We start from the raw sequence: 24,969 nt of genomic DNA on the forward strand, positions 1-24,969 counted from the left end.
TCACTAATGAACGACGCTCAGTAAATAATTTTAATTATGCAGAGAATAGATTATATATCTTGTAAAGGCACTGAATGATGAGCCCTCACTGTTTTTTCCCTACAAAATGGATACATAGCTTTGGGAATTCATTTCCCAAAAAACATTGCAATGCAGCTTGTAATGAACTGTAACCAAAGAGCTGTAATGAGATCTTTTCATGGCTAATTAAAGCGAATAAATAGTGTGTAATAACTAGCTGTTTTTCCACCTCAGGCTGTCAGTTTTGACCAACAATGACAAGCAGGATTTGCGATTTACGAATTCCTCCTCCTCTATCCTGCTAGTTATGTCTTGTTGTCTACCCTGACAGGCTAACGGATAACACGGCGTGCCTCCAACTGACAGAGTGAAGGCCCCAATCTCCTTCTGCTACGTCTCAGTTATCAACGTAGCCTGAATTAGTCAGTCATCTCACTACGGCTTTCTGGAGTGCGGTGTGTCACTTGTCAAAACCCATCCGCGATGACTTGAAACCCGCTCACACACACGCACACACACACACACCCTGACAAAGACAGACGAACAAATGCGTACGCAGTCACACTTCAGGCAGGCAGCCTTCACCTGAGATAGTCTACAGCTCATTTTAAATGGCATCGCGAGTTGCACAGCGGGATGCAAAACGCCAGCTCTCAAAAGGTAGAAAAAAAAAAACATGGAAAAACAACTCCGCTCATTGTGACTCATGATTTCTCTCTCTTTTCACACAAAACCACATGTGTACACTTTCCCTCCGCTGTTTGAAGGCGCAGTGTCAGTGATGTACGTACATGCAAGATGTTTTTGCAGGATGCAGACAAACATTATTTTTTTTGAGAATGTAAATGTTTGAAATCTTTGTAAATGAACCTAATTTATGTCTTTTATGTATTTTCTCAGGCTCTTGATATACCCACAATTATTTTACAGGAAAAATTGATTGTACGCTCTCCCCACGTCTTTTCTTATACACGTTTCATATCATTCACAGCTCTTGATTTGTCCTCGTTTCTACCCAGATAATAGAGTAACTACCGCTGCACTGAGATCTAATTCAAATTGAATGAAGGCACAGAGAGTGAGTCTACACCCAGAGTCTATCCGATGCTTGACGTTGCTTGTTTCAAGCTGCATGACGGCGGGGCTGGACATCCGTGATCCCATGCTGGACAGGAAGATGGTCCCGCTGTGGACTGTACACACATCAGTTTGGACGCTCCAACCTGACGTGGGCTACAAGGCAGTGGCCATGCTGTGTCAGGTATACACAGCACTCTGTAGGATCCTGAGCGCCCAGGCTCAGGCTGTGTGTTAAGGAGCTGACCTCACTCTCTGGAAGGTCAGCCTCTCTGTACTTGAAAAGCTTCTCGTGTGCATGTGTGCGTTCGACGGCCCTGCCCGCCTGGCCGACTGCTCGCCCGCCCGCCTGCCTCGTGTGTCAGCTTCTAATGATGAGGATGATGGAGGGAATCAAAGAGGAGATGGGGCTGACGTCGGGGCGAGCTCTCCGTGGGACACCAGGTGATTGGGGAGGGAGCTTTGAAGCAACTTGTTGGATGGCTGTCCATTAATGTAAAATATCTCCTTTTCAAAGGGCTTTATTCAAGCTCGGAGTAGCGGAGCCCATAGGGGTCAAGGTGTCTGGCAGAATAATATCTCTCTCGGTTTAGAGGGAAATAGAGATAAAAGAAAGGTTGGCGCACAGTGACCTGGCCATCTCCTTAGCCATTCCTGGCGTCATGGTTTCAGAAACACCGTCGCAAAAGGAGAAAAGTGCAGGAGACAATCTTTGCGATGAGCGGCCTCTGGTTACATTAAAAGAATTTTATACATGCAAGCTGCTAGTATATCAGGCTCGGGTTGGAGCTCCAGTCTATTTGATCTGTGAATGTTATAAACCATGCTTTTTGATCATTTCTTGACAGCTATTTATTTAGTTTGGTCAGGGATCAGCGTGACTCCCGGCATAAGAGGCAACCAGCGATTCTCGCAGATCAGTTTTCCCCCGTCACCGTGAACTGGGCTGGGACAGACTGAATTTTATCCACCAAGTAGCAGGTTTATGAAGAGTGAATTATGGCTGCGTAAATCGCTCCATCCGTTTTAAGTTACCACGATACAGTTACGGGCCTATCTTGGCTCATGAGAGCAGCGGTTAGAGAGAGTAACAGAGAGGTTCGAGCAAAACTTGAGTAAGAGGCAAAGATCACAGTGCGCTCGTCATACGGTGTGACAGTCCCTCTTGTCTCGTTCAATGAGGCGAAAGGCAGACACAGATGACACACAGCAGTCCAGCCCGCCCATGACCCCTATTAAATCCCAGCAAATCTTTGATATGTACTTTGATACCATATTTTATTGATACTGGAGGGGTGTTGGTAATATCAAGTACAGTTCTGCATTCCAGGAGATCAGAGCGAGGGCTGTTTTGTCTCAGAGGCTGTCCCGTGACCCTCGAGGGGTCCCCATAAGCTTTCATACAACTGAACCGAGGCTGACTCTGGTCCACTTTAGTTTTTACAAGAGAGTGTGATGTATGGGCTCTCCATGTTATATCTGTCTACTGTTTCTCTTTCATGCGCACACCCACTTTGAGTCATCTGTCTACTAATGATCAGCCCTATTTAGATTTTTTTTTTTTTTTGCAGCGAATTCAAGGCATCAAACATGAAGTTCCATGATGCCACATTTGCCACTGTCCATCGGTGCTGTCCATCGATTCCCCACATTTCATCTCATGACTAAGCATCCCCAAACTGGAAAAAAATCCCAATTTGAGCATCTCTACAACACACACACACACACACACACACACACACACACACACACACACACTCACTCACACACACAAGCACTCAAAAGCTCCAGCCTCTGATCTGACCTGACAACTCCAAAGCTACTGTTTCCTCATGCTGCTTAACTCAGACCACATTTCTCCCAGAGAGCCTCTCTGCTCGCACTCGCCGGACCTCTCTCCCCATTCCAACCCTTTTCTCTCCCTCCTCGAAGCCCGGCATCTGGTTTGAATATAGCGGCGTGTGCTACTGTGTTACTGATAGAAGTTGGGACTGTGGGCTTCTCTTTGATTTTTTTTCTTTTTTTTTTTCCCCCATCCTCCTCATCTCTCTTCCTGCTCCACTCGTACAATGCCTGCATTGAGAGAACAAAGTTGGGCGTGCGGCCTGTTTTGTTGATTTGTGGCGTACTGTATAAAGATGGACTGCGGCGGAGTGAGAGTGACGATGTGCTGTGTTATTGTCTGTCTGTTTTTAATATGCTAATGTTTCCTCTTGATATTGTTTATTCCAAACCGATGTGCGCTTCATCAATCTCCCCCTTTGATCAAACATTATTTGCAGCTGTAATGTGATGTTTATTTTTATGAGCATGCTTAATAGTCAATATCATTTATGTGGCGACATTTCCTTGAAGGAAATTGGACTTTTACTGCATTTTTCAACAATTTATCCAGTTGTTTTTGGGTGGATGTTGAATAGAGCTAGAACAAATCCCCAGCTCTCAGTCGTCAGCTGTTTTTTTTTTTTCTTGTGTATTCTTGGTTACTCCTCCCTCACAGTAGCTATGCTTGCTTTTAAAATGTTCCCTTATGAATTTCACCAAATGCCCCACATGAAATAATCATGATTTGTGTGTTTGATGCTCCTGTGCTGCAGACGGAGGCCAGAGAGACCATTCCCAGGATGTTAGCAGAACTGGACTTGGGCCGGACGGAGAAGTGTGTGAGGGTGAACTCTGTGTCCAGTGGCTTAGCTGAGGCTGACCTGCAGGTCATCCTGCAGGCTGAGGTCCTCCCTCCTGCCATCATGTTGCCCAAAGTGGAGGACACGCAGGAGGTGCAGTGGGTAAGTTACAAAGAGAGCTGAATGGAGTATCTGAGAGCCAGTTGCAATACATGCAAAAACTAAATAAGACTAAAAATACCCATGACATTTCTCCCTTTCACCTCTGGGTGTCTTTTAAAAAACACAGTGGTGCTCTTCCACAAAGTCATGAAGTAAGAGGAAACCACGGGAATCTTCAAAGCAATCATAACAAACTTTTCCATTTCCCAGTAAAAGTGGGAATCGATCCCTGTGGCAGGACTCGGGGACAGACAGAGTGTTTTTCTTGGCTGCTGCTCAAGAAACGGATGACATTTCTTCGGATTAGCTTCAGAAGCCCGATAGCTTTCTGTAACAACACAACGGTGCCTTCTGCCAGCGCTGAACTTACTGGAGGCTGCCTTGAACGGTGTCATGTTGTGGCTAAGAATTAATTTAATCAAAGTCTCTGCACTCAGCCAGACAGATACAGTGGAGGAAAATATGCAGCAAACCTGCAGTACATTCCCTTAATCATGCACACCTTGGAAGATTCTTTACATTCACAATATGTTTCAAACTTCTCAGTTTCTGAGGCTCCAGTGGATGAGAAAGATGACAGACTGATATCTGGAAGTACAAAGTCAAAAGCAAGTGAGACAGCAAATCCAGTCGCTTTTGACTCGGTGCTTAAAGATCTCCTGCCTCCTCTCTGACTAAACGTCTGCACAGATGTGTCACAAACTGATTTGACGTCAGATCTGACATCTGACAGTGGAAACTTTTGCAGTGTTACGATGGTGAAGACTGAGAATTGCACATGAAATAAATCCATTTGAAGTGATTACCTTTTGATATTGTTCTCAGTTTTTCTTCTCATGAGTTCACTGGTTGCAATCTGTCCATCCTGGCTGGGCCTGTGCTCGAGTTAAGAGGTGTTTGTCTGGGCTCGGCCATCCCTCTGGATTTCAATAAAGGGGCGCTGTACGGATGTCAGGTCCCGAAAGGTCAGGAGACAGTGACATCATTAATGCAGGCCTTTTCCGATCAGCTCCATATGGTTCACTTACCAGGAGGAAGTAGGTTACTGTCTGCCTCCTTCACCGTTTGTGTCTGAATACAGTTCAAAGGTGCTTTATTGATGTTCAACTACTTTTTTTTTTTTTAATCTGTCACCACCTGAGCTGTGTCTGTTTATCCTTTCTTCCCTCTCTGTGTCCACACTTTCACATGGGCAAGCAGTGTACCTAAGCATTTTTTTTAAGTGGCTGATTTACTGTTTTTCTCAGCTTTCAACCTACAAATGTTTAGAAAGAGCAGAAATTAAGATTAGTTTGGACGAGAGAGAGAGAGAGAGAGAGAGAGAGAGCGAGAGAGAGAGAGAGAGAGAGAGAGTTAATCAGTAGTGAAAGGTGGGTGTCTGGTCTGGCTTTTTCCTCACTGTTACTATGTGCACAAAAACACATACACACACCTATATATGTATATATAGGTGTGTGTATGTGCATACATATATATATATATATATATAATATATGAAATACACACACACACACACACACACACACACACACACACACACACTCATCCATGGTCTTGGGGCAGGAGCAGGAAGTTTTTAACTAGTGGTTTTAATTAGAGCACATCTATTTCCTGCTGCCTTTTCTTTCTTCCAACTATAATTGCTGACAGGTGTTCACTAATTCTCTCCGTCAGCTCAGCCGTTTCTCCCTCTGCTACTTTTCCTCACTTTACAAAGAAAAGTCCATTTTCTTTGGCATTCATTTCTTTTTTAAAAAACCACTCACTGTAGTTATTATTATTTTTACGATGATGCTGAAAATGCTTATGTATTTTTTTTCTTCTTCTGGCTGAATACTACAGCGTTGTTGCTTAAAACCCTTCGAGTGTGCTGGAAATGTCTTTGCTCTTTCGATTCGCAGTGTGTTTGTCGTCAGCGTGTTTGTGCACGGGCAGGTGCATGTGTGCTCCTGAAGCAGACTCCAGTCTGTAGCTCTGGACGGGAACTCGATTCCTTCGTGTGTGCGCTCATCTTTGTCCCTCCAACTTTTCCTCTGCGTCTTCTTCGCGCATGTCTCCGTGTTGTAAGCATGCGTCTGATTTTCTCCACTCTTGTAAGGCTGCGCAGTAAATCCCTCACTTGTTTATTTTTCTCCCTTTTTATTGATATTAGCACAGGAACCTCCAGACTGATTTGTCGCTAAAAGATGGACTTGCTTGTTTCCCTTTGTGTGGAAATCTTTAGCTCTGCCTTTCTCCTCTCCCCCAGCCCTTGTGTGACTGACAGGCCTTATTGGGCTATAACAGGCGTAACTCCCTCCTTTGTCTGAGGACAATTCTCACACAGATTCGGAGCCGTGTGCATTCTTTGCCCACCACACTATTTGGTGTGCACTGGGACCGAAAGAATCGCACCCTGTCCCGCTCCTCCTCCTCTACTCCTCCTCCTGTCCCCTCCCCTCATCCCTTTCTCCGCTTCCCCTCTGTGAAATGAACACTTCAGCAGGCCGGAAACATTTAATCTGGCCCCCTTTTGAAGAAAATTAATTGAAACTTGTCCCACTATAGCCTTCTTTCTCCAGCTCCATCTCTCCCTCCTTCTCTTTTCATGATTGGGTGGCAAAACTGTCAGAGGGCTTGTTTGTAGCATGGCTTTGAATGGCAGGAAGAGGTGTTATTTCTTCCTTTTTCTTTTCTTTTCTTTTTTCCCCAATTCAGTAGTGAATAACATCTTAAAGTGTCCCAGTTTTGAGAGCCATTGACAGCTAATGGTTGCTGTACGTGCCAGAGGAACAATGAGCGAGCATTAAAGCGCCTCTTCTGCAGTGTAAATCAGGCCCTCAAAGTGTATAATAGCTGAAGAGGAGAATACAGCCGAAGGACAGAAACATGAAATCAGAGAGGCTTGGAGGCTCTTTATCCAGTGGTGCCGCATTGAGCTGTCATTTGTTTTCCTCCAGCAGAATCCAAACAGCCTGCGCGGCTCACCGCAGCCTTGTTAGGGTTTGCATGGCGCAGTGTCACGGTGGTAATCTCTGTGTGTAATATCAGCTAGGTTTCCCCACAACAGGCCATATCTATCTAGTTTCCTCTGTCACAGAAATAGGTTTATCTACACCCTCTTTTCACACTCCCTCTCGCCCCCCCCCCCCCATCCTCGCCTCCCCTTCCTGTGTTTGCGAAGGAGGGGGGGATATTATGCTAAGCCCCCAGCGTTAGTTTTTATGTTGCCATAGCAGCCTTGCTCCCACAGGGTTGTGACCTCAGATGATTACAGTACAAAGCCTATTGGGTCTTGAAAACCTCTTTGAAGATGAAAAGTCTTTGATGGTTTGTATTTATGCAAATCTCTCAGATATGATTTATCCAACTGAGATTGAATGGGGAGATGATTAAAATTGCCCCTATTTTTGAAATCCTTCAATGGAGGCCCACTCTTTCAGTTTTGAGAACAAGAGTGGTGAGTGCGAGCGCGGGGGTTATTTTGCTCTTCATTTAGAAAAATGGCAGTGCTGTACCTGAGGTTATTTATATCCGTCTTTTTCCTGGTGTGTCAAAGAGGGAGCGAGAAAGAGAAGAGGAAGGGGGGACATGGAGTTAGACATTTCTACTCTGAGCTTTTGCACCCTCTCCCTCTCTCTCTTTTTTTTTTGACTGGCTTTGAAAGGAAATATCTGACGGAGGGGGCTTTTGTGTGTTTCCAGATGATAGATTTTGGAATTTGGGCTACCCCACTGGCAGTCCAGGGCTAGCTGTGAACTGGTCTGTTGGAAAAAATTGAAATGCTTTGGTCTTCAAAGAATTAAACTTGGTTTTAAAGCCCTACTTAGGTGAGCTTGCATATTAGCAGGAGTCGTGCAGAATAAAGGCCTCAGCAAAGTGTCATATCACACTCTGATTGTTGCTCCAGTCTCCCTGTTCCCTGCCATGGAGGGGGGACGCAAAACAGAATAATGTAGGAGTAAAACACACTCAAAGACATCCAAAATCTTGTTTCTTCTCCCCTTTTTAGGTATTTTGTTTCTTCTTTGGTGCGCCGTGTGTATGCATGTGCCCGTGCGTGCGTGTGCACATTTACATGCGTGCGCCCTCTCAGGGGAGCACATGCTGTAGTGGTGCAGAGCCTGTGAAAGAAGGTAGAGCAGAAGACTTCAGACGAAGGGGGAACCCTGGTGATAATGTAAAATATTTCATTTCACCCGCTTTTGTTGCCGCTCTCCTGTGCTCGCTCTCTCCGTTATTTGAACCCTCATAGATGTGTTTCTGAATAAGGACCGAAATGGGAACAGTGCAGGTAATAAAGGTGTCAAGATTTGTATCAAAAGTGAGTTTTTGCACGTTAAGATTTCTTTTCTCTCCCGTCTGTCTTTCTGTCTGTCTGTCTGTCTGTCTTACCCCACAGTGGATTTTGAAAGATGTCATATCATTTATGTATTTTTTTTTTTTTTTTTTTTTTTACTGCTGAACATTTTTTTTTCCTTCCAGTTTCAAATTCACTCACTGTGTGTAGCTCACTGTGAGCTTCCTGTTTTTCTCATTCATATAACTGAAAAAGTCCAGTGAGCCACACATTCTACAGAAATACACCTTTAATGGTCTGTGCATATTAGAAACAATATCTCAGAATGGATTCAAGCTGGTCATACATCTGAAAAGAATTTTGATAACAGCAAACGCAGACAACAATATATGTATAATGAGCGTGACGACTATGTTTGTACAAAGTCGGGAGAACAAATTCATTTGCTGTGATTGTTTTGGAGGTTTATTGTTTTCTATCTGCAGAAGCAGTGGGTGTTGTTAATGAGTCGTGCATGAAATTGTTCCCGTGTGTTTAGTTTGTTGACAGGTTTCAGCACAACTTGAAAGGACGGCCGCTGACAGAACCCATTCGCCTGGTCACCTTTGTGGAAACCGCTGTGGGCCTGCTCAGTTTTAAGGTAAATTACAAACAAAGCCCCCAAAAAACTGCCTGCGTAAGACATTTTGCTGTTTGTCCATACTTCACTTTAGATTAAAGACTGTGTCAGCGAGCCGAGCGCTCCACGTGTCCAAAATGAAAGGGATTCAAAGCTTTTGGACAGTCTCTCAAAATGAGCCTTTTGAGGCTTTGGGGTTTTTTTTTTTTGTTTTTTTTTTTTTGTTTCCTTTCTCTGTGTCTGTCTGTGTGCCTCCCTCTCCATCCCTCTCCAGACACACTGACATTTTTTAATTAGAACTGTTTAAATATCATCATAGTGGAAAAGTTCTTAATGAAATTTTGGCAAGCATCAAAGCAGCTCCTGTTATAGTGCAGCGTGACCTTCAGCAGCGCGGGGAAAAGGGCATGGTTTGGGCCATTTGGGGAGAAACAAGCTGTCCTTCCTTCTTTTGATTTGTCTTTTACTTCTCCACTCTAATTCTGTGTGTGTGTGTGTGTGTGTGTGTGTGTGTGTGTGTGTGTTTGTATGTGTGTGTGTTTTGATGGCAGGGGGTGTCTCTGTGTGCTTTCTTGAGAACACCCTGTGTCTTTGCCCAGACTGAACCCCAGGTTACAAGCACACAGACACACGCACACACACACACACACACACACACACACACACACACACACACAAAAAAAAAAAAACACAGCTAGTGGTGAAATTAATTTGGAGGCCAACAAAAGCAGGAGACACATTCTTATTGTTTGCTCTTCACCACTTTCCACATATATTGTTTTTTTTTTTTCCTCATTCGATAAGAACTGTAGCCAGAAGTCTTATCTGAGCAACAAGGTTTATTGTTGTCGATATTTTTTGGTGCAGGTACCAATAAAGTACCTGAGTCATATTCAGTACCTCTCTTTATGAACAGAAAATTTGCTGTGAAACCTTTTTTTTTTTTTCACTGAACAAAATATACTGACTTCTCTCTGCAGCAGTGAACTTACGAAGCAGAGCAGTGTGTGTGTGAGTGTGTAACAAGCAAAAATAACATTTAAATTAAGAAATGCGTGGTCATAGAATAAATAAACCCAGTTAATTCTGACCCGCCATTCAATGCCTGCTTTCAGTGCTCGACAGGATTCAAAACTGTGCTGCTTCAGCCCAGAAATGTTTCAAACGGTGCTCAAAAAGTGTTGAGGTTTCATGCTCACCGCGACTTGGCTAACTGTGCCGGGCTGGCCGAGAGCGAAGAGGCAGCTGTCGCACCGCTGGCTGGGCTGGTTTGCTTGTATTTATGTACAGTATGTGTGTCTGCAGGTGGCTTATTTAGTGGGCTAGCACGTTCACGTCAGTCATTATGGAAAGAAAGCAGGAGTTAAGTTGGGATTTTGATAGACTTGTTTTTTGCCTGCAAAGGAAACTCAGAAATCTGGATTATTTCAACTGCTGCACATTCCTGGAGCGTAATTAGATTTACTCAGTAGTGCTTCTGCCAATATGTCCAACATTTCTCTCCCTCTTTGCACCTGTGTCGCTTTAGCCAGCGTGTATTATATATACTCTCTCCAGGCGGTGTGTGAGGAAATCCGCCGACTTGCTCCCAAGGCTGGTCTCCACCATGACGGCGTGGTGTTTGGCTCCGATGACTTCTGTGCCAGCATAGGTAGCTATTACCCCATCCGCTTGACTTTCTCACTCGTTGTTGGCCACAAAAGTGCTATTCTGCCTTTCCTTCCTGGATATGTTACAGAGGACAGAAGAAGTTGTCTGTAAAAGCATGGTTATGGCTAAGTGGTTGCAAATAGAGCATTTTTACATGTGAGTAAGAGATGATTTGTGATATGTGAGTGATTTTATACCACATACAAAAATAGTGAATGAGATGCGGGTGAAGATGCATTTCTCTTACCAAGTGCATTAGTTTCTATATCAACAGTGTGTTATTACATGCAGCCTTTGGCCAGTTACCACAAGTAACAGATGAGGATGTTTTTAAATCTGTTTTTAAGGTTTAAAACAGATGGAAAGGAAACACAAACAGCAGCGTTTGAACTGCTGATTCACTCCGTTTTTGATATGTCCTGACATTTGAATTTAATGGAGCCACATAGAAAGTGGTATGTTATTGTTATTATGACGTACAGTAAAATGGATTTATCAGTCAAATGCCACATTTGACTGTGTAGTTTGATATGAAACACTCCACCACAAAAGAAGAGTGATATATTGACAGAGGGTATTGTATCAGTGTAGCGGCCGTCCTGTCTTCTGTCACTCTTTCATTCATGTGTTCATCACCCTCACCATCCCACCTCTTATTTCCTTACCTATCCGCCCGCCTCCCTTTGAGATCTTAACTGGCATGGCACCTACATGATGCGTGTGCGCCCCCATATTTTGTCCTCTAGGTGCCACGCGGACGAAAGACGCCAGCGAGCTCCTTTACGCGAGGCAGAAGGTTGTCGTGACCACCAAAGCATTTGGGCTGCAGGCGATCGACCTGGTCTACATCGACTACAAAGATGTGGAGGGGCTGAGACGGCAGGCCAGAGAGGGGGCTCTCATGGGCTTCACAGGTAAAGTTCCTCAAGTCTGCGCCTGTTTCAGTCATGTCTGTGCGCCCCGGATATGTGCGCTGCACATCCTTCTCAGTGGTTGCTCTTTATTTGTGTCCTACCTATTCTTCACTCCTCCCTGTGGCACCAAACAGACCTCGCTCGGCTTCCTGTTGCGAGCAGCGTTCAGACAGTCCAACGTTTCACTTTTCACTCTTGTCTCTTGTCACTCTGGATGTGTGAGTTGATAATTGTTTTAAAGTGTAGTTTAAACACAGTGAAAGGATCTCCTGGCTTTTCATTTGACAGTGAAATACGTGCGTTGTTGATTAAAAAGGAAGGCCTCACCTCAAAATGACCACAGCGCCTGTGCTTTTAGAGCAGGCTGCTTGTCTTTGTCTTTTTTTTTTAGCACCTTAGGTGCTGCTGAAGTGAACTGTGAACAACACTGCCGTCCTTAAATGCTTGTCTGACATTTGTGTTGTGCCCACCATGAATTGTCTGCGTGCGTGCACTCGGGCGTGCGCACCTGCATGCGTGTAAATGTGCGTGTATGTGCAAGTATGATAAAAGGGAGCTATTAGCCAAATGTGGTAGCGTCTACTTTAACAGCGCTCTGTGTGTGTCTGTAGCCAGGCAACGCTTTCAGAATGTGTGTGCGTGTGTGCGTGTCTGTGCCCCGCAGACTGCATGTAACAGACCACAGAAGGCAGGACAGCCTGTTCCAAAGTGGGTATTCCAGTCATTCTTCCTTCGCTGCAGCAGATATATTTATTCAGCTTTTTTTTTTCCATTCCTTGAAGACTGATTATTTCAAAATCTGACATATATCCCACTGCGGTCCAGGTCCACATAAACTGTGAGGGGAAAAAAAAGAACTGAATCTCATCATGTTTTTTTTTTTTTTTTACTGTGTTGTAATGTTTAGATTTTTTCTCCTCAAATGTGAGATCAGCGGATATAAAGAAGGACAACGTCAGCAATTAGTCAGCTTTTCACGCTGGAAAGAATGGAGGGAAAAAAAAAAAACACTTGACACTTTTCTCTTGGCGCTGCAGAATTGTAAATCCCTGAGCGCGCTCTCCATGTTGCTCTGGCCTCCACACACGTTACCTGCACTTCACATCATCAAGTCATCTTGTAGGGGAGCTTCTTGCTGTCTCATACAGCAACTTATTTTCCAGGTGACCTCATTTGCCACCTCAATTCTCTGGTGCTGCGGGTTTATATGAGCGCTTGTGTGTGTGTGTGTGTGTGTGTGTGTGAGTGAGTGAGTGTGTGTGCATAGCTGTGGGTTTTTTTCAGAATTATTCGGCGATAGCTGTGTGCAAATGTCTTTGAGTTTTGATGATTTATACCTTTTTTAGTGAACAATTTAACATTTGTCTTTGCAGCTCTACATATACAGTGCAGTGTGATAGGATTCATATTATGTTTAGTACAATGATTCCTCAAGCTCATGCATATATGTCACATGTAATAATCCGTTAGAATTGTTTGAACTTGTTTTAATCCAAATCATTTTCAGATAATCCTTTTTTTGTAGCAAATAAAAAGTCAGAAAAGAAAGCCCGAGGTGTTGTTCACATGAGATAAAACATAGAAAAGCTAATGATGGAAGCAGCTGGGTGATGAAGTAAATGGTTAGATTTGATATGGAACAGGACCATTCAAAGCACTGGATTAGTGGCTTACAAGCCATGGGCACTCTGTATAATCTTAGTTAGTAGCTATTACTGGCCCGAGTGTGCTTAAGCAATAATAGGGTGCAGCCAAAAGCCTCTACCTGCGCAGTAATTGACCTTGGCGGCACCTAAGCTGCATACAGTACCCATTAGCACTGAGCACAGTCCACAGTGGTGAAGCACAAACACCCAGTGCTTCTTAACAGGACAGCAAAATTCTGTAAAGCCTTGACAAGTCTGGAATCTGTTGGGAAGGAAGGTCATTTATTTGGGGGATTTAATGTCTTTTCTTCATCCCTTCCCTGTTTTGTGTGCTCTAAACTACGTGCTGCTGCTAAGACTCAACGATCCTTCTCGAAATGTTTGCCTCCCAGACATAGAAAACACAACACCGCAAAATTCTCTGCTTTCAGGGACCACATTTCACTTCCATCCCCGGGACCCTGCCCATCATTCGCCTGAGAGCACTTTGCTAAATAGCAATCCTCCAATGAGATGCCAGCACCACATGGCAGGCCGGGATTGGCTGGAGGGCATGAATGATGCATTTTAGGGAGAACCAATGGGTTGTAACTGAGGGCACCTGAGTCACCCTGTCTGTTTCTTCACTCTGTCATTCGCCTGTTGTCCTACGCAAACACACGTGCACAGACATGCACACACACACACACACACACACACACACGCAAAGAGACACCCTCTTTGAGTATATTTAAGCCTGCCAATATCAGTGTGGAAACATGCTTCTGTCTTCAGCCCAGAAGTAAAACAGGTGGCAGAGGAGGGAACACACACTCCTCTTGCTCCAGTCCTCGTAGAATGCAACATACATTCATGCATGCATGCACGCACACACACACACACACACACACACACACCCACACACACACACACACACACACAGGCTGTTGCAGTAGGAGAACCAAAATACCTTTTCTTTAATTCAGGTACTGCAGGCCAGATGATGCACAGACATACACACACACACACACACACGTACACTTCTCCAGCACAGCCCTGGGGATTCCTCGGGCTCCAACAGAAAATGTGCAGTTACGGTGTCTCAGCTTCACGCAAACACACACACACACACACACACACACATACACACACACACACACCCACAGGCCCTCACACATCCACAGTGACGCGCAGACTTGTGCCAAGTGTCACATTTTGTCGTATGCACACTTCCCTCAAAGGTATCTGTTAATCATAAGTCGCAGTTTAATGAATCGTGTTCCCTCGTCAGTAATTGTTCCACCCTTCAACTACAGTGTGTTGATTGTGTAACTGCTGTGTGTGTTTTTCCTGAGGTTAACTGGGGTGAGCGGAGCTGGATGAAGGGAGTGGGTTCTCTCCTCCCCCTCTCCCCTTCCCGCCTCTCCTCCTCTCTCTCCTGGGCGAAATTTTTTGCTCGTGCAGCCCGCCCGCTCGGCCACCTTGAAGGATTTGTTGTCGGCGACAGAGCTAAGCCCTAAAGTGTCGAGTTCCTGCTGGCTGCCGCTGAGCCGTCGTTCTCACCAGACGTTTCATAACCTTAACTTATCACTACAAGTTTGATCTGCAAATGTACACGGGATTATGTCTGTGGCGTTAGCCCACATTTAACTGAGAGGGAGCGGGAGCGGGAGCGGGGGGGGGGGGGGGTAGGATTGTGTCAGACAGAGCCTTAACTCCATGTCGGGCTTGTGTTTCAGTTGGATAAAAGATGTAGTGGTTGTATCTGAAAGGTACGGACAGCGAACACGGACAAGATAAAATGTGTTCATAGATAATATTTTCTTCACATTATCAGTTCAATCTTTTTGGTAAGGAAGCGTGAAAAAATGAAAGACTTGGCCGACAGCTTTATTGTCTTATTCTGTGTGGTTTTGTTGTCAATTTTCTACACTGTCTAAGTCTAATGAGGCTCTGACAGGTTGTTCTGTCCCCATCAGTGAGCTGACTTCTGTCAGCATTCAGCAAAGTTTCTGTCTGACAGCAGGGCTGCAAACAGACAGGAGACACCTGATGTCCTTCATCATTCATAGCATCCTCTGGTCCCGCGCTGCCCGACTCACCTCAGTGCCGTAGGACACACGGACACATACACACACTCACTTTGATCTCCTTTATTTCCTGTTTCATCTTGTCGCCCGACTGTGTCGTCATTCCCCGCACAGGAAAAGTCTTAGTTTTTATTTTTTCCATCCTCATGTGCAGCCGTTTTCAGAGAAAAATCTATTTTTTTGTTGTCTATAATCAGGGAGGATAATTGGCACAAACTGTGTTATTGATAACTCTGTGACAACATGTAAAAACATTGTTGTTTTAAGCACAAACAGCTCTTGTATTTGGTTTTATTTGAAGCCACAGATCGCCTGCTGGTGTCATTAGCATACTTCACTTTCTTCCTCTGTGTGTTTCTTTGTCTGGCCCTGTGCAGGTAAGCAGGTTATCCACCCGGGGCAGATCCAGGCTGTGCAGGAGGAGTTCTCCCCGAGTCCAGAAAGGGTCCAGTGGGCCAAAGAGCTCATTGCTGCTTTTGACCAGCACCAAAAGGAGGGAAAGGTAACGGCAACATCCTCTGCCAAAAAACATTATTTTAGTCTCTCTTTCGTTTTGGTTTGGGTCTAAAATGACCAGCCATTGCTGCTCATTGGTGAGAAGATTCATGTAGCTGACATTTTATACTAAAAAGGAGTTGTGTGTCAAAATTTCTAACTTGAGAAATAGCCGTATCATTTGCCTAGAAGTCAAATCAAATAAGAAAACACATAGCTTAAAAAAAGCGCGCTGCCCGTTGCTCATCCTCAGTTGATTAGCATTTCTCCTGCTTGTTCACTAAATCTTTCCATTCCAGTCATTTCACTGAGGCTACAGCTTATTTAAATGCTACTTTAATTCTCCCACAGAACAATGATTTTTCCAGGGTCAGCAGAAACTTACACCAGCTTCACAAAATGACAACTTTTTTTTTTTTTTATAAATCTTTGAACAAATTAAGAGGAGGGTGCAGACTTTGGATAAAGCGGGGGATTTTTTTTTTTTTTAAACTCAAAGTGTCATGAAATGCTTGTCTCCGGCATGACACAGTGTCTGTGACTGTGTGCCGTCTCTGCTCTGTGACTCGGACCGATCGTTTGTGTACCCTCACACACACACACACACACACACACACACCTCTGTTGTTCCAGAGAGTACATACTGTACACCCCTGGGTGACTCTCAGAGACAACTTAGGAAAAGGGGGGTATGTGGGGGTTGGGCCAATTAAGTGTACAATATTATTGTTCCTAATTTAGTGCATGGTTGGATCCTGTGTGTTGAGCTCTGTGGGCTATCTGCTGAGGTAATACACAATCTGCCCACACCTCTCTCCCTGCCAGGGCTGCTCCTACTAAGCATCGCCCGAGGGATTCATATCCTACCCATCCCTCTGCTGCCGTGTGTGTGTGTGTGTGTGTGTGTGTGTGTGTACGTGTGTGTGTGAGACGGTTTGAGCAGTGAGCAGGGTCAGTCCCTTTGTCTTACAACACGACAGGTGCTTGTTTTTCATAATTCTCACCTCCAGCTATTGACTGCATTTTTCTCACTTGAGGTTTCTTGAGCTTTTAAAGATGAATTTTATAGCAGATGTATTATTCAGAAATGTTCTCTGTTGAGTTTCATTTTCTTCAGCAACATCCTGTTTGCTGTAATTAGGACTTTTAGTATTATTTACTACACACTGGAACAGCATTAAAAGCACTATTTTTATGCTACATCTCCATACACACAGTATATGTATTATGAGGCTCTCGTGAAGAGCCATGTTGTGTTTTCCTTACAGCCATGGACTTCATGCTACTGGAGCCGTTATCCTACATCCGAGCATGTTTAAGAGTGCATGTTCGGAGGCTGTCTGGTCTAACGTTCCTCTTTCTGCTCTCACCTCTGTTGTAAACCTGCTCAGGGTGCGTTCACCTTCCGCGGCAGCATGATTGACATGCCCTCTGTGAAGCAGGCGCAGAACATCATAACGCTCTCCGTCGTGGTGCCAGAGAAATAAGGCGACTGGTGCGGAGAGGCTGGAGGGACCCGACACCAAGCCCTGACAGGAGAGGTGAAAGGAGGCTGGAAATGTCCAGGCTTCACGAGAAAGATAACACTTTCGAGCCTGACATAAGCGGAAATTGTGGTTTGAATATAAGTTTTTCTAATTGTTAAAATGTTTTGATTCATTTGATTGTCATAGCAGTTGCAGGGGGGATTTAAAATAAACCTTCAGATGCTTTCAGCAATATCAAATCTGCACATGGTGAAGAGCAACAGCAGATATGTGTGTCTCGTCGAGGATTATTGCCCTGTGTGGGCACTTTCTTGGCACACTTTGCAGTGTGCACGCCGTCAAGTGACTCTGCGGCGTGTGCGCCCCTGCCTCCCATCTCTCCCAGGTCATGATGAATGCTCTCCCATCTCCACGGTCCAGGCAGCTGGGCGAAAGGGTAAACAAACACAACAAGCCACTGTTGTGGATCTATTCATTAGGCCCCAGTCTTCCAGTCAGGCCTCAGCCCCCTGCCCAGGGCCTGACTCGCAAAGCATCAAAGTCTTGCTCGCTTAAAAAAAAAAAAAAGAAACACAAATGAAAGTGCATAAACTCGCGATTTAGCTTTTTTTGTGTCAGTCTCCTTAGTAAAGACATGCAGCTCGCTCTGTGGCAGCTGTGAGCCTGTGGTCTTGATGGAGAAGGCGTGTGGCGTCAGACACACCATGACCTGTACGAAAAATAAACACGGCGTACATGCACATGCTGCGGCAGTGTTCTTTAGCTGATCTCTCATTTAACACAGAGTTTAAGTGGGATTTTCAGATGCGGTATCCAATTTATTTTTTTTTTTTCTGCTTTTCATCAGCATCCTCAAAAGCTACCAGCCAAAATGGACACTTTTATATATATATAATAAAAAAACAACTCCCGAACAAGTTGAGAAAAGTCGTTCGTCGCGCTGGCACAAATAAAAGTACAATGGGGCTCTGTGGAGCGCTTGTGCACGTCTGACTTCCAGAGACAGTGAAGTGGGTGTGATGTTAGAGTGAGACAGATTAGTGGCCATGTTGCTCCAGCAGACCAGGACCGAGGCTTTGTCTCTCTGACTGTGGATGGGGGGATAATTGGGGGGGTGTTGAATGGTTAATAGTGCCATTGGTGACCATGGTAATGAAAGGCACCATACCTCCCCTACCCCACCTCATCCACTCATCTCTCTCTCCCCCTCTCTCTCTCATACTGTATGAGCTATTGTGTCTGGGGCAGGACTGTGGTCTGTGCCAGGCCAGGCCAGACAAAAAGATCGAAACCACTCCTGCGCCCAGCCAAAGACCCGAACAGTAAGCTGTCTCTTTGGCATTTGGCCACATATTTCCCTCACCCCTGGCTCACTTTTTCTGTCGGGAATTCACATTCAGCTTGTTTGTTTGTTTTCACCCACTCTACTATTATACCCTGAGGTTGGTGGACAAAACTGCTATTATGTTTGACTTTCATTAAATAAATCAACATCATTATTTGGGTAGAGCCATTTCAGGACGCTCTGAGGATCCCGAACATAAATGGTGGGGTGGTTGAAGAGGCGTTCATGAGTAGCCTGCACTCATTGTTTAAATCAGTGCGTCTCCTGTTTGTGTTGTGTGACCGTGTGCGGATTTTGATCAAACTTTGAAACACTTCAGTGCGACTTTTTCCAACTTGAATAAATGTATCATTTGTTGCAGCTCAGTCTTGTTGCAACCAAAAGAATAAAAAAAAAGACTTGTGTGTCTGTTAATTGTGGAAACTATTAAATACAAATAAAGAGCTGTTCCTCACACGTTGGCAGTTTCACCCTCTGGTTTGATTTCATCTTTGAGAACAAGTTTGCCTCCATCAGTATATATTCACATTAAAGAAATCTACCAGTGCGCAAATGGGCTGTTGTGGATGCATGTTATTTCTCTCCTCTCCAGTGCTTAATAAAGCAACTTTGACCATCTACAGAAAACCCTTCTTCCTCACATGGCAGCGAACATCCAGCACTCAGCAGAGGCTCACCAGGTGACTTCAGTAGTGAAAGGGGCCAGTCTTACGGGACAACTTGGCTTTTCCGAGCTGCTTTGCACCAACAGGTGTCCCCACAGACAGGAAGGAAGATCTCTGAGCAGAGGAAGCGGCACAGGGCATCATGCAGGGACAAAGCAAAAAGGGCAACTCTTCTGAGGACGATCAGGAAATTACTTTGGCCATGTTTAACAAAACACGACATCCCCTGAGTGTTTGTGCTCCACACATATTATCATTTTCCCTTTCCATCCAATTATCCTGCTCTTCGGTGATATTTCCTCTAACTTGGTCAGCCCTCCCCCTCTCTGCGTAAAGGTGAAGCAAACTGTCCTCTGCTCTCCGTGGAGCTCCTTTTGCTCTGCTCTCATTGCACCTTGACGACTTTGCAGTTGAGTAACATTTGGGAATGAAAAAACAAAAGATTTCAGTGACATCTCTGTTGATTAGAGGAATGCATCCCTGTCTGCCTCCGCTGTGTAATTCTACATGACATTTCTATTATGCGTGGAACTGATATAATCTTCTCAGTCCGCTCGGCAGTTTTATTTAAATACACGTCTCCGGTATTCCCTGAGAGAGTAAATTACAATTAACACGATTATAACCTCACAAAATTGTGACGGGAATCAATTAGGCTGCGAGCAGTATTTCATAGCCCGGTAATGTGTTGGTCGAGATTGCTTTCATAAATTATGAGGGACAGCGCAGGCGGAGAAAATGCATGTATGCAAAACACTGTCAGAGGAAAATTAAAACGAAATGTTTTACATATTTTTCCATTAATCTAAATGGGACCCGTGTGGCAAAGATGGTTTTATTCTAATTCCCCGCCCGGGGATGCCCAAATAATGACTTGATGTTTTAATAGACTTCTAATGACAATATATGACAAAGTAATTGCAGCAAAAGATTATTCTAAGGCAATAAAATACCTCGTTATTGTAGCTGGAGCGCTGTTTGAGACGTGTAAACCTATTTGCTAAAATGGCTTAAAATATACCGAGTGCACAGCTGATCAACATAAAACATTTAGTTTAAGCTAATTAACTCTGTTTCAGTATTTAGGAATAGTGTTTAAATAAATTGGAAGCCTTTCAAAGTGGCTGCAATAGGCCATCCTCTGAGAAACGGTGGCAGAGCTGACAGCCCTGAGGCAAGACAACAAAACCTTTTAGTTTTCATTTCTTTAGCAATTATTGCGCTCAGAAATAATAATGAAAAGACTTTAAATTAAGAGGAAATTATTTCTTGTGCTTTCTTCTTAAATAAGCCCTCTGTGTCGTTTGGAAAGACGTTTGAAACAAACTAATGCAGCTGCAGGAAAACGGACTGCACCTTTCCTGAAATGCAATTTAAGAGCAACAACGTGGCATGTTATTTTATTTTATTTCATTTTATTTTGAGAACGGGCCCTGAAAAGGGCGGATTCGTTTAAAAGCTCGGTCTGTCAATAGAAATCTTTTTATCGATTTCGTTTTCTGCACACTGACAGGCGAGCGTCCATGAACACACGCCGGATTTCTTCAGTATTATCAGCTACTTTATTCTGCAAACGGATGTTAGAGGAATATTTGTTTGATGTTTTCCTCAGAAACCACAAAAAGCTTTTTTTCCCCCCCTTGTCTTTTTTTTTTTTTTTTTGAACGCAGAGCCTTTTATTTCCCCTCTGCTGACAGGCGCATGTCCAGCCTCTTTTTTTTTTCCCCCAGTGTGTTTGCATGATATGAAATTCACCGCGGCCTGTCTGTGCTGCCTGAGTGATCTGGCACATGTGGACCATTACTAACTTCATTTGAGAAGACCTTTTGTCTGAATGTCCCCGTCAGCAAGGCAGTCGGAGGGGACGGAGCGGCGTGGCACCATCAGAGATGTTAAATCCCAACTTTTCCCCCTCCACCTTTATATTGTGACATAAATGTCTTTGACGCCACCAGTCGGCCTGTGAGCACGAGTAAAGCTGAATGATGTTGATTTTCTGCACAAAATACAATTAATACAATTGATTTTGTTCATTTTGGTGCGTTTTTTTTTTTTTTTTTTGCACCACTGCAGGTCAAATGTGAACAATATTTCATTCACAGCACCAGACAGGTAATTAGGTATTATAGTGCTGGAGCTGCAGACCACCTGCTATAGGTCTGTCCTAAAGGTGATGGGCGGAGAGGCTTCGATTTCCATTTAATTTAACCCACCAAACTGGTCCGGGCCTCTAGGCCCTTCATGCCTCTTGCAGAGTTTAGCTCTTGGAGGTCCGTTTCCCTTAAAGTGCAAGCTGCCCCGCGGTGTGTTCACCTGGAGGCTTAATATGATCTGCAGAGGGTGAAGAAAATGAACGCAGTCTATTAACAGAGGAGACTTCAGGCTGGAAACATCTGACCCTCAGAGGTGTTATCTCCTATGTAAATTAGAGAGTGTGCTGTCCCATATAAAACTAGTTAAAGTCTAGTCAGATTATAAAAAAAAAAAAACCGAAGTAAAAATAGTATTAGGTGACTTTACCTTCCTCCACAGCCCTCCTCTTGGCCTGACTCCCCCCAGACTCCCTTCTCCTTAACGGGCTCAGATCAAAGGCTGACCGGCCCCGGCGGAGACCACTAAAATCCGCCCGCTTTGTCTGCTGTTGCCAGGAGTGAGGAAGGGTGTCGGGGAGGAGGAGGAGGAGGAGGAGGTGGAGGCGGAGGAGGGGTGGCATGGTAATGAGGCTCGTTACAGAGCGACAAAAAGTCTCTGCAACTTTTCCGTTTTTTACCTCAAGTGTCCATCTCTCGTCAGATGCGCCTCTGTCAATTTTCCTGTGGATGTCTGGCTTCAGCTTCACCGCAGCAGTTTATTAGCTGATCTCCGGCCTGCTGTGGCTCACTGCAGCATATTTGCATGTGAAGGTTAGAGCACAAACAATAACCTGTCATGTATGTCAGGGTGTATTTTTTTCCCGATTCACAGTTTTAGAGGGATGGCTGGTACAGGCCTGTTTTGACGTTTCTGCCACACTGAACGCGCCTGTTTGACATCAACACCCCCACTTTCCAAATTCGGCATGTCACCCCGGGCCTACCTAGACGAGCCCGTGGGTCTTGTTTGTTTGTTGTTCTTAATTGTCCTTGAACGCACCAGACAAGACAGAGCAATAGAAAGTTTACTCGGCCGACACAGACAGTTTAAAGGAGGGGAAAAAAGTCACAGCACCTCATAAAACGAGCAGGTCTGCAGCCATGGACGGACATGAGCAGAGATCAAACCTCACACCTGCCTCTAGCAGCTAATGAGGCAGTAAAATGTTACGCCAAGTCGTTGATGGGCACCATCTTTTTTTCCTCTCCTATTGAAAATGAGATTAAACTTTCTTGGAAACGGGTTCTCGGATAGGCAGAGATCTGGGCAGCTTCGTAACTTTTCAGGCAAATAATCTGCTGCGTGTGCTGATGCGCGTCTGGCCCTCTGATCCCGCTCTGCTCTCGGTCTCTTTGTTCTGCCGCGTTCACCTGGACGCTGTCAAAATCTGAGGATCCCCCATAAACGCCTTCACGTGGGCTTCATGGAGCCCCGTCCAAATGGTGCCAAACAGCAGCCGACTTTTCTGGGACACTCCGAACTTTCGTTGCAGTTAATTTCAGGTTAAATAAAAGGAGTGTGTCGACTTCAGGATGCAGAGTTCAAAGTTTAGAGGGAAATATTAAATTCACGCTGTCCCTCTTAAACTTTTGACCTGTGATGTATTCGCATCGTTAAAACTATTTACACATTTGAAGATAATAAAAGTGAAAACCACACACTGATGTGAGAGTTTCCCATTTCCCTGCACAATCCAAAAGCAAGCTTTTGATCTGCTCCTCTCTCTCTCTCTCTCTCTCTCTTTCTCTCTCTCTCTCTCTCTCTCGCTCTCTCCCCCCGCCGTTGTTGAGCAGGTGGAGGCCCCGCACCTGCACACACAGCTGCGCGCACCTTGTTATTGGTGCCGCTGCTTGACGCACAGATGAGCGCAGCGCACAGCCAACAACACAATCCCGACAATAAACCTCTTCAGCGCCACAGTTCTCAGCCTCAGCTGTTTCACTCCTTTTTATGGGGCCACACCAAGACATGCACTATTTCTATGACTCATTTGGGACGTTCACAAGTTATTTTCTGCGTAAATTGAAAAGCAAATCAAATCTGTTTAACGATGTGTTTATTTTATTAAATGTTTTCCAAGCGGGACAGGGATGTATTTATCCCAGCCGTGTTTCCGTCCATCTCTTGTTTGTCATGCTCCGGACTTCAACATGACACCATCTAATCCAATTAAACACGATAACCCTGGACTCACGTATTATTCTCTTCTTTTTTTCCTTCAAGTTGCTGACAAGCACTCTTGGTTTTGTGTGAAAGAGGGAGTCAAGAGCCCTCTCTTAATCCCGGGCACGACTAGGAGTGATTGAAAAGTGAAAGAAACCCCTCATTGGTCCTCGAGCTTGATGGTGTTTTCTTTGTGCAGGACTCTGGCTTCTTGTTTAGCGCGGTCTTCATGCATAGCAGCCCATTATTTTCGGTCTTTACAGGGAAATCACGTCTGCACTGAGCTGGTGACAGTTATTAGTTTGTATCAGGGAGGAATCTACTTTATGGACACATAATAAATAATCACAACTAATCTGTGCCCATTAGCTTGTTAAATTGTTAAAACTTGTAATCCAAGCAGCCTGCTAATTGGGATTTAGGAAACAATTACACTATTTTTGGTGCGCTTAATTAGTCGTTTGTTTAAATGGTTTAAGCAGATTAGGCCGGTGCCTGTTACATAAAAATGACAGATAACGTCTAGTATTAATCACCTCCCTCTTATATTTTAAATTCTTACAACATAAGAAAATAAAATTAGCTGTTGAAAAATGTGTTCTTATTAAAACTGTCGCAAATCCTTAATTTGAGTGTTTCTGAGGAAAAGGCGGCGTGATTTCATTAAGCCCGAGCCGACGTAACATATTGTAGGTGTTGCAAAATGACAGGTAATTGACATTAATCCGCTCTCTCTGAGACTCAGGGGGGATCTAAAGTAAATGGGGATACGGTTAATGAAGCACCACTTGCCCTTTGAATCTCGGTCACAGTGTGCAGCGGGGAAGTTTGGAGAAACTTCCTTCGTTCAACATGCTTCCCATGCACGCATCATAAAATATGAAGAGGAGATCTATGGCGGCGATGGCGCCTCGGATGTTTAAAAGAAGAACAATTCGATCCCTTTATACTCTAGTTGGAGCGGATCCAGTGAGGAAGAAGCTCAGAGGAGGATTAGCGCATGAATATCGAACTTTTGAAGTGATGACTCAGTTTGTCGCTCTCGGTTTATTTGACATCTCAGAGTGAAATTGATGCTTGCCTAACAGGCGCTAATAATTCGCCATTGCCAGTAGCCGTCCCGTTTTCCTGCAACCACGGGGTTGTTATTATGCTTATTATAATTCATATTGGGAGTCTTCCCTATAGGAGCTGTGACAGACAGACAGAGGCCGGGTGGGGTAAGAAGGCTTTGAGAGTAAGGAGTCGCACCTCTCCTCTCCATGCGCACGCCGCTCCGTGCTACAGGGGCCTGCGTAATGAGGGCACCTATGGGGCCCTCCTGGATGGAGAGGTGTCCTAACCTCGCCACGGCCGGTCAGAATTGAGGCACCGACACCTGCGCGTCACCCCTCCTCCTACTGGCTCCCCCCGGGCTGCGCCTGCCACAGCCCCCCGATCACCGAGAGTTCATACTCAGCGCACAACTTTTGACAACGATAATGATGTGCATGGTGATGCTGAAAATCTAAGGAGGGGCTGTAGTAGGGAAATAAGGACTCTCCGTGTCTGCACAGGGGAGGGGCCCTTGCATTTCTCCTCAGGACCAATTCAGTTCTGATAGAAAAGCACCACTCTGCT

The 24,969-nt window shown here is 44.7% G+C and overlaps 1 protein-coding gene across 1 annotated transcript in view; it reads left to right on the plus strand.

The window, feature by feature from the left end:
• clybl (citrate lyase beta like) overlaps positions 1 to 18,932 on the plus strand; it is a 57,386-nt gene extending 38,454 nt beyond the window's left edge. Inside the window, exons 3-8 of the mRNA XM_076747298.1 lie at positions 3,696 to 3,884; positions 8,702 to 8,803; positions 10,340 to 10,433; positions 11,179 to 11,346; positions 15,439 to 15,563; positions 16,948 to 18,932. Coding sequence (XP_076603413.1) covers positions 3,696 to 3,884; positions 8,702 to 8,803; positions 10,340 to 10,433; positions 11,179 to 11,346; positions 15,439 to 15,563; positions 16,948 to 17,043 — 774 coding nt within the window. The 3' untranslated portion in view covers positions 17,044 to 18,932. The remainder of the gene's footprint in view (positions 1 to 3,695; positions 3,885 to 8,701; positions 8,804 to 10,339; positions 10,434 to 11,178; positions 11,347 to 15,438; positions 15,564 to 16,947) is intronic.
• Positions 18,933 to 24,969: the final 6,037 nt, after the last annotated feature.

This window comes from Chaetodon auriga, chromosome 13, assembly GCF_051107435.1.
Source record: "Chaetodon auriga isolate fChaAug3 chromosome 13, fChaAug3.hap1, whole genome shotgun sequence".
Taxonomy (NCBI): Eukaryota; Metazoa; Chordata; class Actinopteri; order Chaetodontiformes; family Chaetodontidae; genus Chaetodon; species Chaetodon auriga.